Consider the following 18472-nt stretch of genomic DNA (forward strand, 5'->3'; position numbering starts at 1 on the left):
ATATATCGATGTATTATATATATATATATCGATGTATTATTGTCAGATTATTTCGTGTAGTGTGCATTTCTCTCTATAATATTTTTTAATAGCAAGTAATTCTCGGATCATGGAAATGGAAGTGTTTAATCTCTTCGTGTGGACGAATTTTTAAAATTGAAAAAGTGATGTAATTTTGTTTAGTTATATTTGATTCGCTTTAAATCCATAGCATTATTAAAAAAAACAAAAATTACATCTCCTGTGAAGTTTTATTTGTTTTCACTCTGTCAGTAGTATTAAAATTGAAAAAAAAAAAAACTAAAAACGTACAAATACGCGCGCTGAAGAGGTTAAAAATTACGGAATAAAAACATTAAAATATACTCATTTTGGTATTAATTATTCATTGATACAAACGATACAAAAACAGAATAACTTAGAAACACACAGTTCACAAATGGCGCATATAACAAGCCAAATGCGGACGAACCGAGCAAACAATCAAACACGCGATATTATTGTTACGTAAGGCGCTTTACGTGATCCGTCTTCCTTCGAGAAGTCTTGATGAAGCCGAGGAACTGCAGTGCGGCGACCGCTTGAGTAAACCGAGCTCTGAATCCCCCGTTAAGGATAAGTTACTACATGATGAAATGCGAGATAACACGTGCGAATTATTCAAACTAGGGAGGGTATCTAGTTCGCGGAAGTTACGTCTACGGGGATACGGATCCTCGCGTTAGGAGGCGTGATATGAATTTCAAAGGCATGGCGCGCGCGGCGGCAGGTAAGACAAATCTCGACGAGTGCCGATCACGTTGAATGCGCGCGCGCCTCGTGAGAGCTGCCTCGTGCGCGTTCGCGGAAACTTTTGTAAAGGATACTGTAGTCGCGGATCCACGTCGCGCTGCTCCGCCGACTCGGCCTGCGGATCCGCGATGGTCAGGAACGCCTGCAAGCACATGATATCGAGTCCTCTTGAATTTTGACATCCGATGTTTAAAAATTAGTACGTAAGGCGCATTTCGCCTAAAAATTAACTCTGCTTATCTCCACTTTTAAAAATCTGAAAAAATTCTTAAAAACTCCAACATAATGCAGAACATTATGTTGGAACCATAAAAGAAATTTTGGAATCCAGTCGTAAATGAATATTTTTTTCCAAAACGAAAATTGAAATTTCAGCTAAATCATTATAAAACAAATATATTTTTTAAGATACTTCCTTTTATAGTTAATTTTTAAATGTATTATTTCTCAATTATTTGTTAGCAATCGTAAAAAATTTTTCCTTATATAAAAGACATTGTCTTTGTATATTCTACATATATTGGAATATTTTTGAGAATTTTTTCAGATTTTTAAAAGTGGATTTAAGCAGTTTATTTTTAGATAGACTCCTGATACGTGGAATGTGCCATATCTCTACTGACAAAAATGATGGAATAATTTAGAAAATATAACAATAAAAAAAAATAAAACTCAAGCTTAAGAACTTAAAGAACCAAACTTAAGGACCTAAAAACGCAAATGTTAAGTCTCACAGCAGGGAGAGTTTTATTAGTCTCCCAAGGTTCAATTAGAAAATCTTAAAAATTCTTCCTATATATTAAGCGTCCAGTAATATCCCCCGTGATCTCCGATCGGCGCCGCGGCGTCGTTAAATCGCTCGGCGGAGAGCACACGGTTTTCGCCGGTACACTTTTCATGAGAAGCGTTTTACCGGCTTCCTAACAATCGGCCGGCGATAAAGTACTCGGCACCCCTTGTATGCGCCTTGCTTACAATGACGTGCTCGCGTGAATCACTCGCGGCGGCGGCGGCGATTAAAATCACGAGATGGTCGGCCGGCCGGCCGGGTGCGTGACCGTAAGTGTAACAGGGATTAACCTGTAAACATGAGCGCAAGCCGGATTGTTACCTGCAGCCAGTCGTACATATTGATCAGCTTCCTGGACTCCAAGTGTAGCTTATAAATTATACTCAGGTCGGGGAGCGTGCGCGGAATGTCGTCGTCGTTCTCCAATTTGCAGCAGTCGCACTGAAATATAACAATCTTCAATTAACCGCGCCGCGCGGTCTATCAAAAAGCGCGATCTTTTCATCGGTCGCCAATGAATCCGCTCGTACAAGAAAAGATTAAATATCACGAGAAAAATGACTACGGTGCGCAGCGGGATTTTTATCAGTATCAAAACACGTTATATTCCGTTATATTCAGCATCGAAAGATCCGAGAAGCTGAAGAAAGAAAATAGATCGAAGAGAGAAAATGTGAAGGAAAAATAATTTAATTTTAACACACAAATTATAACTCAAGGCAAAGATCTCGGGCGTCATCTTTTCGCATCGTTTCGTAATATTCATATTCCTGAGGCAGTTACAATTCTCTGCGCGTAATGATATCCGTTTACATTATTTAAATGATCAATTTCACAATTCCAAATTTTTCAGTCACGTTCCCGCTGACGGCGCGACGTGCGCAACAAGAGAGCTATTGTTAACTAAAATCGCGTGCATAAGCTTATTCATGCGGGGCTCCTTCACTCACGTCCAGATACATCTGCGGATCGTTCAATCCCGTGTGTATGGCGGCCCGCAAGGAGCCGCGAATGTGATGCTTCGCCTGATTCCCGTCGCTGTAGCAAAATATCTCGTGAGCCGTCACGCGACTCGGATCGATCAGATGAACGGAAAACACTTTTCGGTCCAGGTAATCGATCAGGTCAAGCTGCGCCTGTTTGTAAGCAGAGCGCGACTGTTGCTGACTCATTTTGAGCAATTTCTGAAAAGAGGGCACGTCGTAGTTGAACGGTAGAGCTACTAATCACTACGTCCTACTGTTTTCATCGACAATCTTCATTTCGCAAAGTTCCGATCGCGGTACAATATGTATATATTTATAAAGAGAACTCACTTTACGCGACTTCGTATTTAAAAAACGATAAAATCTTATTAATCGTATATAAAATAATATTAAACATCATTTGTGCGTTATCAAATTTCTATCGTGTCGAAAATTCAATTTGATATAAAATCATAGCTTAATTTGCCGTTTGAAATAGTATTATATAACGTTTCGTAACTTTAAGTTAAAAATAATTGTACTATTCTGGTGCAGAAAGTTAACGAGGACAGTTGAGAAAGTACGATTTTGCACCCAGTGCATACCTCCTTCAGTTGCATACGACTAAGTTTCTCTTCCACACCGATGATTTCGGAAGAAGTTGTTGTACTTAAACTGGCCTCTCGAATCTTCTTGATGTGACTGTTAAGGTTGGCCTTAATTTTCTTGATTTCCGAATCTTTGGAGTCCTCGAGAATTTTTACGACAGATTCGAGTTTCGAGAGGAGTTCCTCCTTCGATAGAAAACCCAGTAATTTCAGACACTCTTTGTATTCGGGGGACTCGGTGAGATCATTCGTGTAAACCGCTTTTGTGTAAAACTCTCGCAACTGAAACGATTGTGACATTGTTCGATGTGTACCGCTTTCTTGCGTAATACAATATATCTTATTCCGACTCAATAACGCCATACTACCTGTTTACCCATTGGCGAGCCTGGCAATGAAGCAATCAAGCAGTGCAAACATCTCAAAACAATTAAAAATTGATCCATAAATTTATGGAATTTATACAACAACTGTTCCAACAGCTCCTACAAAAAGCGGAGTTTAAAAGGATGATTTGGAAACGTTAATGAGATTGCCAAAAATTATGAGCATCAATAAACAATTCCGAAAGAGAGACACGTTTAAAAGCTGTCCTTCATAAAAGTTTCTATTAAAAATTGTCCATCCTCCCGTTTTTAGCATTAAACAACTTGATAATCAATGGGCTGTAATATTAAAATTTGTTAATGGCGTAAATTTAATTACATATTATTTGAAAGGTAGGTCCCGTTACTGATGGCTATAATTTTTGCAATACTCGTAAATAAACTGTGCGAACCATGAATTCTTTATCGCTAAGCTTTCCATCTCCATTCGCCACTTCACTGGACGCCTTTAAATATTTAGCGATCGACGGTAAACTTTTAATGTCCATGATATTTTCAGCAGTGAGTTCAGATATTCTTTTTTTAATGTCTTTTGGCTGACAACAAAGAGCACTTACATTGTTCTCGTAAAAATGTTGTATCATGCATACCTAAAAAAAAATCCCCGTAATTTATAACTATAATAAGGTCCATATCCATTTTGTCGACTCATTAATTACCGATTCATCGATTGCTCGTTACCTTGTAATTTTGTAAGAAATTATCCACCGAGAAATCGTAAAACAGAAAAATGTCAGTCAACAATTGGAACGCGCGGCCGATTAATTTAAATGGAATCTCTGTAGAGAAAACAGTGCCCTCCAATACATCGGATAGTGTTTTGACTTGCGTTTGCGTATAGAATACCTAAACAAGTGGACGAATTATTTAGAGTTTTCGCGTAAACATTTGCATCGAATGTCAAAATATTTTTGTTTGACTTGCCTGCACGACTAACTTCGACGTGACGTCATATGTCAATGATTTATGTACGACATGCAATGTAGTCGCGACACCAAAGATAAGTACGAATTTCAATGTGCTCCTGTACGAACTGAAAATTATTCACGCTGTATTCTTTAAAGTTCATGATTTTTTTTAACCCTAAAACACAGCACTGGTAAATAACAATACGCAAAAAAAGATATACGTGCGTGAATTTACAACTTTGATTACCAATCATCGAGAATGGACTACTAAACATCAATAAACAACCACCAAACAAATGCTTATAATTATGATTACTTACGCAGTCTAAAAAGTCATATTTTGCAAAAGGAGGGGCTAACTTCACGCGCGCTTATGTCTTTTTTCATATTATTATTTATAACTTTGACTATCAATCGTTGAGAATAGACTACCAAATACTACCAAACGACCACCATCGAATAGTAAGGTCGTTTTTGAATTTTTAGTAGTGGGGATCAACTTCACACAGCTCACTGAGTCTGAGAGATCCATAAGAAATTTCGATCGCTTTGCTGTAAGAAGGTTTGAGTTAGAGGGGGAAAAAAGTTAGAGATTTCCACTATCGATCGCAACGTTGACCAGCTTTAGTGTTCAGATCAATTTTAGACACCTTGAGCTAATCGTAAAAATTATATTGTTCTTGTTACATAATTATACTTTTTAAAAAGAACAATGCCATTATTTCTTTCTTAAAATATCTTTGTAGCTTTACAACGCGGGATTATAAAATCCTTAAAAAGTTTTTTGTTATAAAGTATGATTTAATTCAAAAAATGAATATTTATAAATTTCTTATTTTCACTTAATGATTTTTTCTGAATAACTTCACAATAAATCATTTTTCGCTAATACCATCTATTCAGTCACGTTTTGGAGATACTGAACTTTCATTTAAAAAAAAATTGTTGAAGAATATTGATTGGAACCAAAGTTATGATTTCTCAAAGTTGAATGGATTTCCCAGACCCATGTGTTTTAAGTGCTGTGTTTTAAGTTGGCGTCGAATATGCTGTGTTCTAGAGTTAATGCATTGTCCCATGCACTGGAAGTCAAAGATTGTCAAGAATACCTCAACACCAAGATAAAATCATGCAACACGTTGATGGGGAAGCTTTCAAAATCCGGCAAAATTATAATTAAGGGATCCTCCGGATCGTGATATTCCGCAAACAGTGTCTTCAGAACACGCATAGTGCACTGACTTTTGCGCACTTCGGGCACATCGTCCTACGAACGAGAATTTATTTAAAGATCGCAACGGAGACCGTCTATTCGCTATCAACAATTTGATAAACTAACCAATTCCAAAATTGTGTTTTGATGAGTAAATTGATATACGGTATCTTCGATGATGCTTTTCACGCTATTACAATTTCTGCTCCAAACCACCGCTAAATGCGGCGTTATTTTACTAAGCTTGGACACCGTCGTGTCGAAAAGTGTCGTATGATCAGGAACATTTACTCCTATAATTTTAATTCATTTAACTTTGTTTAACATTTATCGGAAAAAAATTTCTTAATGAGTGAAAACGTTAGAGAAAGAGATCTTTAATAGGCAAAAATTACTTCGACATTTTTCATCGATTTCAGCTTCGCGTTGAAAAATGCATAGCAATCTTTAAAATAAAAATAAGCGTTTATTTTCACCTGTTAGCAAAATAGCCGTGGCTATTTCGTGGGACGATACATTCAATGGAGTCGCTTTTATTTTCGACACGAACGACTCCAAATTGGATATAACTTGTTGAAACATTTTCGATCTGACATTCTGAAATATTAATGTATTCTGTTAGGTAGTCTGGCTGTTTGATTGAGATTTATGGCTAGTGCTAACACACGGTGTGGTTGTACCTCCGCAGCCTGCTCGATATATCCCCAAGTTTCGTTATACGCGATATACCAGGGTTCATTGAGATACATCGGGCATTTAACTTTCCTTTTTTTCTTTCCAATTTTATAACTTCCTTTGTGAGCAAATACTCCCTAAAAATCACGATCAATGTTACATTCTAATTAGCCACGCTTATCTGTCGCATCAATACTAAACTGACAATATTATTGTCCCTATTGTTTTAGAATTTACTGTGATTAGTATTAATTATAAGAATTATTACATATAAAATTATATTGATTAGGAAAAATCAGTATAAACTAATTCCTCACATATTTCATATACCTATATTATTCTTTCCATTGCGAATTTTATTAAGTTTTAACAGTATACAATCTTAAAAAAAAAACTACAAATGTTTTAAACGCTAATATATCTAAGAAAAATCGAAAATAAAAAATTTATAAGTGACGTTAATCACAAAACTGAAAAAAGTACTGAAAAAAGTAACACTGTACAAGAGGCTAACAGTAACGGGCTCTCTTCGATAAAACTTTTTAAGGCCGCTGCGAGAGCGACGGTCTATGAATCATTATTCGGCGTTCCCGCGCGCTAACTTTGCACTTTGAGGTTAAGCCGGCGATAGCAACAGGTTGCACGTGTCGTATCGCTTACCTTGGATAGAGAAACGTTCTCCATTTCTGCAACCAGCAGTCAACGCCGTCGAGACGTCAGGTATATTCGTCTTGAGCGCACGCCTCTGCGTAGATAAGAGAAACAGGAGTTATTCGCAGAGCGCGATGCAAACACACGCACGAACTACCGGTTGCGTGGCCGCGCGACTGATCGCGACCGAACGGCGAACAGCTGTCAGCCGACACACGGAAATAATCTTGTGATTCTTGTGCCGCTAGTTGGCGCCATGTACTGAGGCGTCTGCTAGAGCATCTGTAGTCTGTGGTTCGCAGAGATGACGGACGTCCGCTCTTCGCGCGATCATTTTGGGCTTGTCAGCGTGAACTCAATGATGGACACTCACACATTGTATAAATTTATATACTTGCGTTTTTACGTGAAAACTCAAGTTTATATTTTTTATTTATATCCATTAATTAATTTCTTAATTATTCGGAAAAATTCATTGATCAAAAAATCACCTCCTATAGCTGTACAATTATAAATCTGTAGAGACGAACTCATTCATCTTGTTTCACAATATCTCGATGCACAATATCTCGATTTTTAAAAAATATAAATAGTATAAAATTAAAGACAAATATTTTTGGGAATAAATAAGTAATTTATTTATAAAAATATTACGATTAAAAATACGAATTGTATAAACTTTAAATTTTTTTCTCGAGTTAGATCGTTTTAACCATCGCTTTTACGTAATAAAGATATTTTATTACGAACAAAAGCGACCTTTATCATGATTAAAAATAATGTCGTAAAATTTGAATCGTAATTCGGTGGATTTTATAGTAGACTTAAAAAATTCGAGGATTATTAACCTTTAAATCACTCTCATAGATCGTTATATTGAAATGTTACTTGTCAACAATTTTCTTATTTATCACCATTTAAATATATTTTATTTCTATTGTATATGAGATTTTTTTGATAACCCTTACATTAAAACATACACAGTTTTTCTTATATAAATATGCAGAAAACATACATTTTTATTATAATTAACTTATAAAATTACCGAGAGCATATAATAGCGGTCTGTCAGACCGACATTGTGGTTAGTGTGATTTTTTGGACGTAGTGATTTAAAGGTTAAAAAATCCGACCTAGAAATTCAAGAAATTAAAAATGAAGATAAATCAATAATCATATAGGAAGAATTTAACATGCAAATCCATTATCGATTTCTTTTAATTTCGCATGCGGATTTCGTTTTTTTTTCCTAGCATACACGTTTTTAATTGTGATCGTCCTTTATGTTCCATTTTCTATGTTCTATCATTGTTATTTTATGTTTGACAGTAATTTTCCCCAAAATACGGCAAAATATCCATCATTTCTGTCGCAGTCCGAATAAACATATCCGATAGAGCAACATGCAATTCGTCCTCATCAGGCGCATCCGGTGGCGCATGTTCGAAAGTCGGATTTCGGCTACGTCGAAAGGGGACAGAGAAGAGACGTCAGGATGAAGGCAGAAGGGTTGGGGGATATAAATCGATGCGCAAGCAGCTTTGCGCGAGTTGTTCTCGTTTTGCGGTCGGCCGTAGCACCTGTGCCCCGCATCGCCCGCCATCGCGAGAGCGGCGAGATTCAGGAGCGAGGAGAGGGGAAGGGGGGGGAGGGCAGGGGTAGAAAATAAATGCGAATCGATCGGCAGCTTAATCATTCGGGCAACCCTTCTCCTCCTGCCTCGTTGAAAGAGCAGCGGAAAGGCTCAGCGCTGCCGGGACAAAATGCTCGGGAGCCCTCCTCCCCCGACGCCCGAAGCCCGAGATATTGCCCTCTGAAAGGACGTACATACGCCCTCTCCGCGACTCGATCACGGCCGCATAAAGCACTCCCGGCGCAACAAGAAAAATGCGCCGGGAGACGCGCTATAAAAATCCAGTCGGCGCGAATAAAGCTCTTATTCGTTCGACCCGCGATAATACGATCGCTGCTACCTAACCAGTTTCCTAGCGTGCCTCGCATTTCCACGTACAACGCGGACTTACAGTCGGGTTATCAGCGATCCGCAAAAATTCTACTTTTCGTTGAGAGATTCTGCACGTATCCAGGACAGGGTATCCAACAGATGAATTTAGCGTCTTTTCGTCCCGCGATAAAATAAGTTATTCAAGATATGAAAATAAATACAAAATATTTATAACAAAACTCCTAATCGGCTAACAGAGAAACACAACGTAAGTAACGAAGTAACGATGAACAACAATCACCTTTGAAAATGTCTTTTCTTTAGTACTTTCTTTTTAAAATTTAATTTTCTTCTAAAAAAAATGGAGACATTTGGTGTAAGAGAGAACAAGATAGCACGTGTGTATCATTTACATTGAAATTCACACGCGTGATGTTCCGTAATATATTGAAACTACAACGCCTCGTACATACGCTTGGCTAGTATCCGCTTCCGTAGCTCCTCACCTATAGCGGAAGAATGATCAAGCATGCAACCATTCGCGGAGAGGAGGGAAAGGGAGAGGGAGGGAAGAGAGGAAGGGTGATTGACGAGGCGTCACGAAGATATAAAAGCGTTATATGGCGTGGCACGATACGCCGTTCTGCAAGCGGTGAACTTCTCCGATATGTATGTACAGGATAAGCCAGAAGTCGCGTCACGTTGTAAGAAAAGTGGCGTATCGAAAGAAATTTATCTTAATAAGGCGCATATAGCCCCGCGAAAGCTGCCATGCGGCTCGTCCGATAAAGGAATCGTTATACGTAAAATTTGCTTTCAATATGAGTATACATATAGCGTATATATTAACGAGACGTATACCCCGTCCGGCGGGGAGGGGGAGGAGAGGAGAAAAAATATCGCCTCTCCCACCGATCGACGGCTCCCCCGATATATCGCGTAACTGCATTGTTATATATCACGAAGAGCGACACATTGCTATAAAAGCCAACTGGCTTTGACTTTTACACCTCGAATAGCGGCCATCAAACGTTACTCCCGGCAATGCGATGAGCGACGTCGTAATCGTCTAGTTTTAGTGATATACAGATATATATCGCGGCAGATCATAAACTTTACGATTACCGTATCGCGCGGCTTTACGCGCGACTCGTCCAAGTTCCTCGCGTGCGAATTACCACCGCCGAACGTAGTTACGTACGTTCAGAAAAAAAGTTCTCGTACTCCTCGGTCTGCGGGCGAACGTCGGACTGTTCAGTCGTTCGCGGTCGTTAAAAATTCGAGGGGATAAAAGTGCGCGTAAAGACGTTCCGCGCGAGAGGATCCGAAGGAATTAAAAGCGTCGAAGTAGCTGCGCGAGGACACTCCCTTCGATTCGGAGGAGTGAAATGTTTGTCGGACGTTAACGGCGAAAGACATTTTCCTTCCCATTCGCGAGTCGCGAACGAAATGTTGCCTTGTCGCGCAATTCCGTGAGAGAAGGGAAATTATTTCTCGAAAGGACGTCACCCGAATCTTCTATTTCTCTCTTTCTCTCCGTCGCTGGGCGCTGTCGGGGGAGCGAGCGCGGTTTTTACAGCGTCAGCCGCTTTCTTGCTCTGGAAACTTTCGCGGGATAAAACGGCCGCTGGTTTACGAAACGGGGACTCAATTCCTAGCCGTTCGTAATGAGCGTCATTGTTGGCGCTACTACCCGCCCAAGTCCGCTTTCTTCCTCGCGGAGATTGGACTTTCCGAGACTTGGGCGAGAGGAACGGGGGTACGGTGTATATACGTACTCGCTTGTGTCGTGAGCAGGGCTGTTCTTAGAAACTACAATGCCCGTTGCCGCGATATTCGATAGGTCGCACTCGGGGGAGGCGTGCACATTCTCATGCTGAGATTAGAGCGAGATAGGGCAGAATAATTTCCGTTCGTTCGTGCACCGACGTGCAATTTTGATTTTTGTTCAGAAAAGTGCGGAAATTTAGAAACGGGGGGTGGAATTTATCTGATTGTCATTTACATCAATAAAATGAAATGCACAAATAAAATTCACTGTCTATAGATGTTTAAGATTTTAGATTTTGCCCATTTTCTTTCTTGATTTTATCTATTTTTGATGAGGTTAAAAAAATATATCTCATCTTTCTGGCTTTTTCTCTATTGTAATTTCTATGAGATATTAATATTTCCACAAAATATAAAATAATTATTTCGGGATTCTCGTAATTTTAAAAGTTTATAAAATGCACTGCAAAAAATATATGAACGAAAAATAAGAGAATACGAGAATGCAGGAAGAATCCGAGAGAAAATATTTTACTTTAGTTAAAAATTCGATTAAGCTTTTATCACAGCTGACTTTCACGTGACATCAAATAACAATAGCGGGAATGTGTCTCTGTCCCCTCCCGTTCTCTACTATTCGTCCGCATGAGAGGAAAAAAACCTCAAGATTACGAGGACGTTCTCCGGTAACGGGATAATAAAGCGACGAGCATTGTAGCTTCGCCGTGGACTTTTTGAAGTTGCTCTATCTCCAGCTCTCTTCTCTGGCCCACTCGCCATTTACGTTATTTTCAGCGTTTTTCTTCGCTCTCCAAACTGTCTCTCTCCCTCTGTCTCTCTTTCCCTTTCTCTCACCATTTCCCGCTTTGTCCCTTTTTACCGAGAATAAAAATCTTCAGGGGCTAAAAAACTTTGCAGTCTCGAAGAACTAAATCGCGATCTTTGTGGTGTAGCCTGAACTCAAGTAGCTCCTTCGAAGCGCATTCATCTGCGCGGCAATAAAAAAAGAAGGAAAACGTTTTTCAAACATCCAAAGTATTTCTATGGAGTTACAAAATACTAACGGGATATCGTCTTTATCGATTTCAGCGAACCGGCCTTTGACGATCGAGGAGCTGAGGGATTCGATATCCTCCGAGTTGGAGGGCAACCCACCCCTGTGGATCACCAGGAGACCGAGTAAGTACAGCGGCGTGGACGTGTACATTAACAACGCAATGATCCTCCTGGAGCAGAGCAACTTCCAGTCGAAACTGAAAGTCAACGGCGACACCATGACTCAGGTAAATATTTCGATATTACCTCGTATTTATATTTTAATATTTGCAAAACGTTAATGAGTCGTAAATAATTATTTTTTAATGATATCCAAAAAGAAATGCGGAATTTATACGCGAACATTGCACGGCGGAATAAATAAGAAATTGGGGTGTACACATGAAATTTTGGAATACTCTTGTACATGTATAAGATTACAAGGCAACGACTACCGTGTAACTGCTGTTACACAAGAAGCACGTACAAGCAGACGTCTGTTTTGTATCGATGGATTCGGTGAATCGCGAGTTTATCTGATTGTGAATCGTTTTTATTCCCCTCGCTCGTTCGGTCGCCACTTTTCTGACCGATTTCCCGACAGCCACTTCGACCGTCCCGGCATGCCAACGGCGGCTTTCTAACGAGCTTTTAATGAGCTTTACACGCTCACCTTAGCCGCGACCATTAGGCTGATGGATATCGCGCCATCGCGGGCCTCGATAATGTCGAACGGCGCTTCCTGGCATTCGCGCACTCTCTTCCCTCCTCTCTCTGTCTCTCGCGAGAGTCATCAGCTCCGGTTTATCGATGGAACGTCCAACGCTCTCACGGCTCCTTGCAAATTAAACCCGGCGTGTTAACGTCCGATTTATAATAATCAGCGCGACGAACTGTAAGTTATGCGAGAATTACGGGCGAGTCCATCTTTCAATTGAGCGGCGAGCGGGAAATCGCGGCGATTAAATGCGAGTTTATTCAGAAAAGTATAATTTCCCCCGCGGAAGGAATTTAGAAACTCGAAATTGGCATGTTACACGATTCACAGACTCTTCGGAATCTCGTCTAAATCCGTTCCTTCAAAGGATAACCGACGCGCAATTCGACGCGCCGCGCCGCGCGCCGGTTCGATGTGCCGTGTAGTGTTTGCGCAAATGCAGCCGAGTAGATCCGTCGGAGGTTCGCTCCGGGACTCTATCAAGCCGGAATCTTTTTCAAATACCCGAGTAAATTCGTCGTCAATAGCGTATATCCCCCTTTACAACGTATCTCCTGGGCTGATTTGGGTTTTCGGTCTCCCGGCAGGGAAGGCGGATCTCATTTCAGGTTGCCAGACGAATCCTTTAATCTATAGTTAAAGTACCATCACCTGATGAAAATCGCACGGGACTAGCCCGGGCTACGACTAATCCCTTCGACGAGCTCGCCTCGCAGATCAATCTCTCTCTTGCCTCCCGGTAATATTAGGGAAACTTTTCTCATCCACTTAACCCGCAAGTTCCATTGCCTCGGCTACTTCCTGCTCGTTACCAGCGTATGAAAATATCGGTCTATAAATCGCGTCTTTCCTCCCTCCCCATTTTTTAATAGATCGCGTTCAAACTAAAGACTAAGAGACTACCGTTCTTTCTGGCTCCCGTAAAAAAAAATCCGTATATGCGTTAATTAAAGTAAAAGAGGAAAATGCAACGTATGCTACAATATTATTATTTGCAGAGAATAAGGGAGAACTGCGAAAATGTAATTTACGTTTTAGAGTTCAATTTCGAACCAGATAATTATAACGTATCTCTCATCAGATTTAATTTAGGTTTAATACAGCTAAAATTACTTTGTTAATGTATTTATTACATGCAAATATCATGACAAGGATAACAGTGACGAGAAGGCTGAATTATTGTGTGCTGCGAATTTGATGTAAAAACTACAATTTCGATGTTGTACATTCCGTGAGAATTAGTGATAATGATTGATTGTAACATTATCATTAATAATTGCGAGTGCGCCAATTAGCCACCGGATGGCGACGATACATTGCAATAACTTACATTAATCATCCGTAATTATTAATTGCACGATGATTCAATAATGCATGATTGATAGGTATAGAGCTAGACGAAAGTGAAATAATCACAATCGATAGTCGTAGTATATGGTTGCAATATCAAAACTATGATGAAGTAATAATTAAAATCTTAAATTATAAAAGGAGAATTATAGAAAGAAAACAGAAAAGGTAATTTTTTTGTACAGAATTTTCCTATAACCGTTTAAGAACATTTTATTTCCGAGAAACTTTTTTTATTAATATCTAAATTCTTAATTTTGTTATTATGCTGCATCCAAAGATACGCAAATTGTGATTAATTTGATAAAAAAAACTAAAATCTACTATCATATTAATAGGTATTCCTTTTTATATTATGATATGCTTCTTCCAAAGCTCGTGACTTTTACCAATATCTAATTTTGTAGAAAAATTATGTACATTTTTATCCGGTGGACCCGCGGAGACATAAAAGTGTTGCAAAACTCCTTTTCCGCGTATGTGACTATAATAGGAAATGTCTCAACAATAGAACGGGTCAGCGATTCGTTTTCAGTTGGTGCCCGCTCCCACGAGCGCGTTGCATATCTATCAACTTGAGAATAGATTTATGCGCATTGTCCTCGTTCGTATACCCGATAGACATACGTATTCCATTATCCGTCGTGTCTCAAGATCGGGGCAGGGGGTTTCGTTCGAGGGAGTTTCACGGAGAAATATTCTCAAAACTTTGTCCTTCATCGCGACGCGCTTTTTACCGAGGAAATTCATCGCCAAAGAATCACTCGACATCGTCGTAAATGCACGTCGAGCACACTCCGCCAAATTCGAACTTGACAAATTCGACGGGGCGGCGTCTGTCGTCGCGGCGTGTAACATTTCTCCTTCGCGAGTTTCGCGCAAAAACGATACGTTCGTCGATACATTCGCCGCGCGATCGGCGTTGCAATTCAGCGAATGGCTCCCCCGTAACTGTCCGTCCCGGCACTTTATGATTATGGACACCGTATTTACGATGCACCGGATTAGAAATATAGTCCGGGCCGATGCGCATTTTAAGTCCCGCCGTAAATAACGTACAGTTAATTCCGCCTTATCCCTTATGCAACGGATTAATGTTTCATTTGGCGAACATGTGGCTCGTATTCTTTGATCCACCGTGCGAGCGAGCGTGGATTTTTAAAATGCTCGATCTAATCGATTTCTCAACAAACGTTGTCAGCTCACGATACGTTTTCGGTGTTATCGGAATATCTAATTCACAGCGAGATATTCGTGGAAAGTTCGGCCGGGCCTTTTTTCCACCGTTATTTTATCGCGCCATTTTTCCGAAGATATGGATTTTACGATGTCTTAAGAAATTCTCTCCCCGAAAGCTTCGATTTCCTGACGGACGCGCAGGAAGTCGAGATAAAAGGGGCGAACGTGAGAAGAGGCGGAGGACTCTTCATCCCCGGAGTTATGGCCAGGTTTTATTACGTCAGCCTGCTCGTAAGAACGAGAGGAATTCGAGAGGTTCCGATCCAATTTGGAAATATATTCGCAGATTTGTTGTCGTCCCCCTTCTGCCTATGTCTCTCCGGAAGATACAATATATATTACTTCCTGCCGATCAAATGGTATTCTATTCAGTTTCCTTGTAAGGACGAATCTCGTTGCCGAATCCTCTCTCCTAGGAAGCTACAAAAATTGTTTTGTCCCCCGTCTTACTGTTGGACTCATTCTATAATTCGCAATCTAATAAAATGGAAAATATCCGCAATGGCGAACGTCGAATTTTAGCGAAGTTTGTCGTGCTGCAGGGGGAAAGGGGTGAACCACATTGCGCGAAGGGCGGAAAAGCGAAAGAGAGGGAAGGAAGAGAGAGAGAGAGAGGCGGTGTTTTTAATCTCAAAAGACGGTGTGGGTTTTGATCTCATTATACATCCCTGGAACGCAGCCGCCCCCTCGAGCAAGCTCCTCGCTCCTGTTTTCTAACAATCTAAAGAAATTCCAGTCCGAATAACTACACCGACGCCAGCAGGATCGCCTAAAGAGTTACGGTTAATGGAGGGGAAAAATACCGGGGTGGAATGACGGGAAGGGTTGCTGTAAGAGAGAAAGAGAGGAAGGGAGAAAGAGAGGAAGCGAGGAGACGCCGGGAGGAGTACTTGAGTGCTGCACCGAGAAGCCAGTGGTGCGAGCAGTTTGTCCGCGGAGAGGAGAATTGAAAATCAGCCACCGCGAGAGGCGGACGCTTGGTCGGAATAGTTGCGAGAAAGGGATGAAGTTTTTCGCGGATGGGTGGGGCGGCAGAGAGAAGGGGCCGCGAGCACGTCGGGAGGGCTGGTGCCGCGTTTCGTATCGGACTTTGCGGGGAAATAAAGATGCCAGTCGCTCGGTTGGGAAGTTCATGCCGTCGTCGAGAGGAGAAACGCTTGTATAAACCGACCGATGGGCGAGAACGTAAAAATACGTATTAAAATAACGGAGGTAACCTTGAACGCGATGAAACTTTGAATAAAGCGAATGCTTTTAAGCGAGAGATATTCTACTGTGACAGAGAGAGAATTGTTTAAAAGCGAGAGAATTGTTTGTCGGGAATAATGAACGAGAAGCGATGAATTGAGCGTTTGGATCAATGGATATAACTGTACAATCAATAACTCCTAAAACGGATGGGAAAATTTGCATCTAATTTTAGTCTAATTACCCCTAAGTATTTGATTGAAGCGAGATAAATTCGGGAAGTGAGCGCAACCACCTGTATCTATCCGCGAGTTAAAAATAGTAAGATCATAGTACCTGTTAAAAATGCATTTGAAGTAGACGAGAAATTTCACTGAAGACAAGGAGGCAAAGTACTGCAAGGACGCAGAGAAAACGGGTGGAAGAAAAGGTCATTCATCGTCGGAAAGTAAAGAGTGAAGAGAATGAGACGAGAGGTGGCGAGGAAATAAGAGTTACCGAGGGAGGGGGATGTAAGACAAAAATCGCGCCACTTCGTACGAGAGCAAACCCGTACGTCGGTCCCTCTTTTCTCCTCCCTTCTCTCCTCTGCTCGACTCAATGAATCTCGAAATGACCTTAAAGGAGATAATCCAATTTCCGTTTGCAATTTCTCCGCTCGATCATCCATTGACTCGTGTCTTGTCATACGATTAATGAATCGCGACTAGACGAATTCGACAGAGACAAAAGAACTCATGTTTTAAAGATTCAATAATATTCAATTTCGATTCATAGATATCCGTGCCCGTTCACAATTTATAAGTGCGTATCAATACCGTCTTTATTAATTTTCATTAGGAATAACATTTGCAAGTCGAAAAGCAGTCGCGATTCTTCGGGCTCTCCTCCCTCTCTCCCAGGCTATACATTTCTTTTTCATAAATTTCGATGATAATTGAACGAATGAAAAAATACGGCAGTTTCTCTTAAGAAACCGGGAGCGGTAAATGAAAATTAGCGCGATTTCTATACCGTGCGATGACTCCCTGTCGCGCGGAGCTACATAATTCGAAATTCCCCGCTTTGCATGGAATTACCCTTGCGCTCTCTCTCTCTCTCTCTCTCTCTCTCTCTCTTCCTGTCTCTCTCTCCTTGGCTTGAATATTCATGCGGAAAGAATGCATTTGATTACTTAATAGCCGCGACTCGCCGCGCGTATAAAATTATTAACGTACGTCAACTGCAAACTTAAACGCTCCACTGTTCCTCGTCGTTCTTCTCTCGCACCTTTTCCTCTCGCACTAATTGAAAAGCAGAGAGGTTTTAACTAGAGACATGGTCCGTTATTTTCTAAATTTACGCAAAATGTTAAGTACTTCATTAAAGGGCTTTTTCCGAAAAAAAAGTGATACGCGCGCGCAGATGTGAAATGTAACGACCCGGAAAAATGTTGCTGCACGTTTCGAAATAATTGCAAAATAGTAAAAGATCGCAATGATAAAAGGGATACCTACATGATAACGCATCGACAACACTCTAATGAATCGCCGCAATAATTTTTCAGCGGAAATAGACCGGGATCGTATCGATTCTAATCTCCGCTTCGAAGACCATATCCACGCGAGTTTATCGTAAAGGTAGTCGCGTACGATAATTCATCGTTAACCGCGCGCGGATCGTGATTATCTCGCGGCGGGACGCCCAGGAGAAATAAACGAGCACACGCGGGGGCTGCTGTGTATCGAGATGATAACTCGTACCCGCGTGTACCATCCCCGACCGCGAATATGGGTAAGCCGGGCTGATTAAGAAGGAGCCCAGCTCTCGCGGAGAGAGCGAGAGAGAGAGAGGCTGCGAATGGCTCGGCGGCAACTATCGGTAAAGTTTAATTAGCGTTAACTTTACGATACTCCGCGGTAGGCCGACCCGGTGGTCGCCGCACTTCCCACTCGCGCGAAATTAGACGGGTACAACAAAGAAGCTCGGGCGAAATTAATATGATCGAACGGCAGCTCGCAACGGAGATCGATAGCGGCGTCCTATCGCGACCGCTCCAGAATCCTCGCGATCCTTAACGATTCCTCGGATTTCAGTCAAATCTTTTTAGCGCAGCTTACGATACTCCCAGACTTCTGAACGTCTTCCCGAAGCTTTCAAGCTGTTGAAAATCGAACGCGTGGAGTAGGTAGCCGCGCGAGAAATTAAGGATTCGTCCTGCGCTGGCGAAACGCGCGTTCGATCTCACCTCCTGCCTTCT

At 41.0% G+C, this 18472-nt stretch overlaps 2 protein-coding genes across 2 annotated transcripts in view; one reads left to right on the forward strand and one right to left on the reverse strand.

Moving 5' to 3' along the window:
* LOC105456877 (fasciclin-1) overlaps positions 1 to 18472 on the forward strand; it is a 230846-nt gene that overhangs the window by 164084 nt on the left and 48290 nt on the right. Inside the window, exon 3 of the mRNA XM_011701237.1 lies at positions 11793 to 11986. Within this exon, the coding sequence (XP_011699539.1) occupies positions 11793 to 11986 (194 nt within the window). The remainder of the gene's footprint in view (positions 1 to 11792; positions 11987 to 18472) is intronic.
* Positions 362 to 7201, reverse strand: LOC105454586 (origin recognition complex subunit 3). The gene is made up of 14 exons (XM_011697300.1): positions 6998 to 7201; positions 6343 to 6474; positions 6139 to 6259; positions 5789 to 5955; positions 5559 to 5716; positions 4466 to 4574; positions 4223 to 4387; positions 3934 to 4131; positions 3524 to 3640; positions 3153 to 3437; positions 2533 to 2766; positions 1904 to 2023; positions 867 to 934; positions 362 to 597 (listed from the first exon to the last, which is right to left on the reverse strand). The coding sequence occupies exons 1-14, from the start codon at positions 7019 to 7021 to the stop codon at positions 504 to 506; spliced, it is 1992 nt and encodes a 663-aa protein (XP_011695602.1). The 5' UTR covers positions 7022 to 7201; the 3' UTR covers positions 362 to 503.

The sequence above is a fragment of the Wasmannia auropunctata genome, unplaced genomic scaffold (genome assembly GCF_000956235.1).
Source record: "Wasmannia auropunctata unplaced genomic scaffold, wasmannia.A_1.0 LD336106.1, whole genome shotgun sequence".
In the NCBI taxonomy this organism is placed as follows: domain Eukaryota; kingdom Metazoa; phylum Arthropoda; class Insecta; order Hymenoptera; family Formicidae; genus Wasmannia; species Wasmannia auropunctata.

Coding starts and splice junctions, on each gene's coding strand:
- LOC105454586 (XM_011697300.1), bottom strand. CDS start 7,021: ATGGAGAACGTTTCTCTATCCAAG. Junction 5,717..5,788: donor AAAACACAATTTTGGAATTG/GTTAGTTTATCA, acceptor TCTCGTTCGTAG/GACGATGTGCCCGAAGTGCG. Junction 3,438..3,523: donor GCTCGCCAATGGGTAAACAG/GTAGTATGGCGT, acceptor CAATCGTTTCAG/TTGCGAGAGTTTTACACAAA.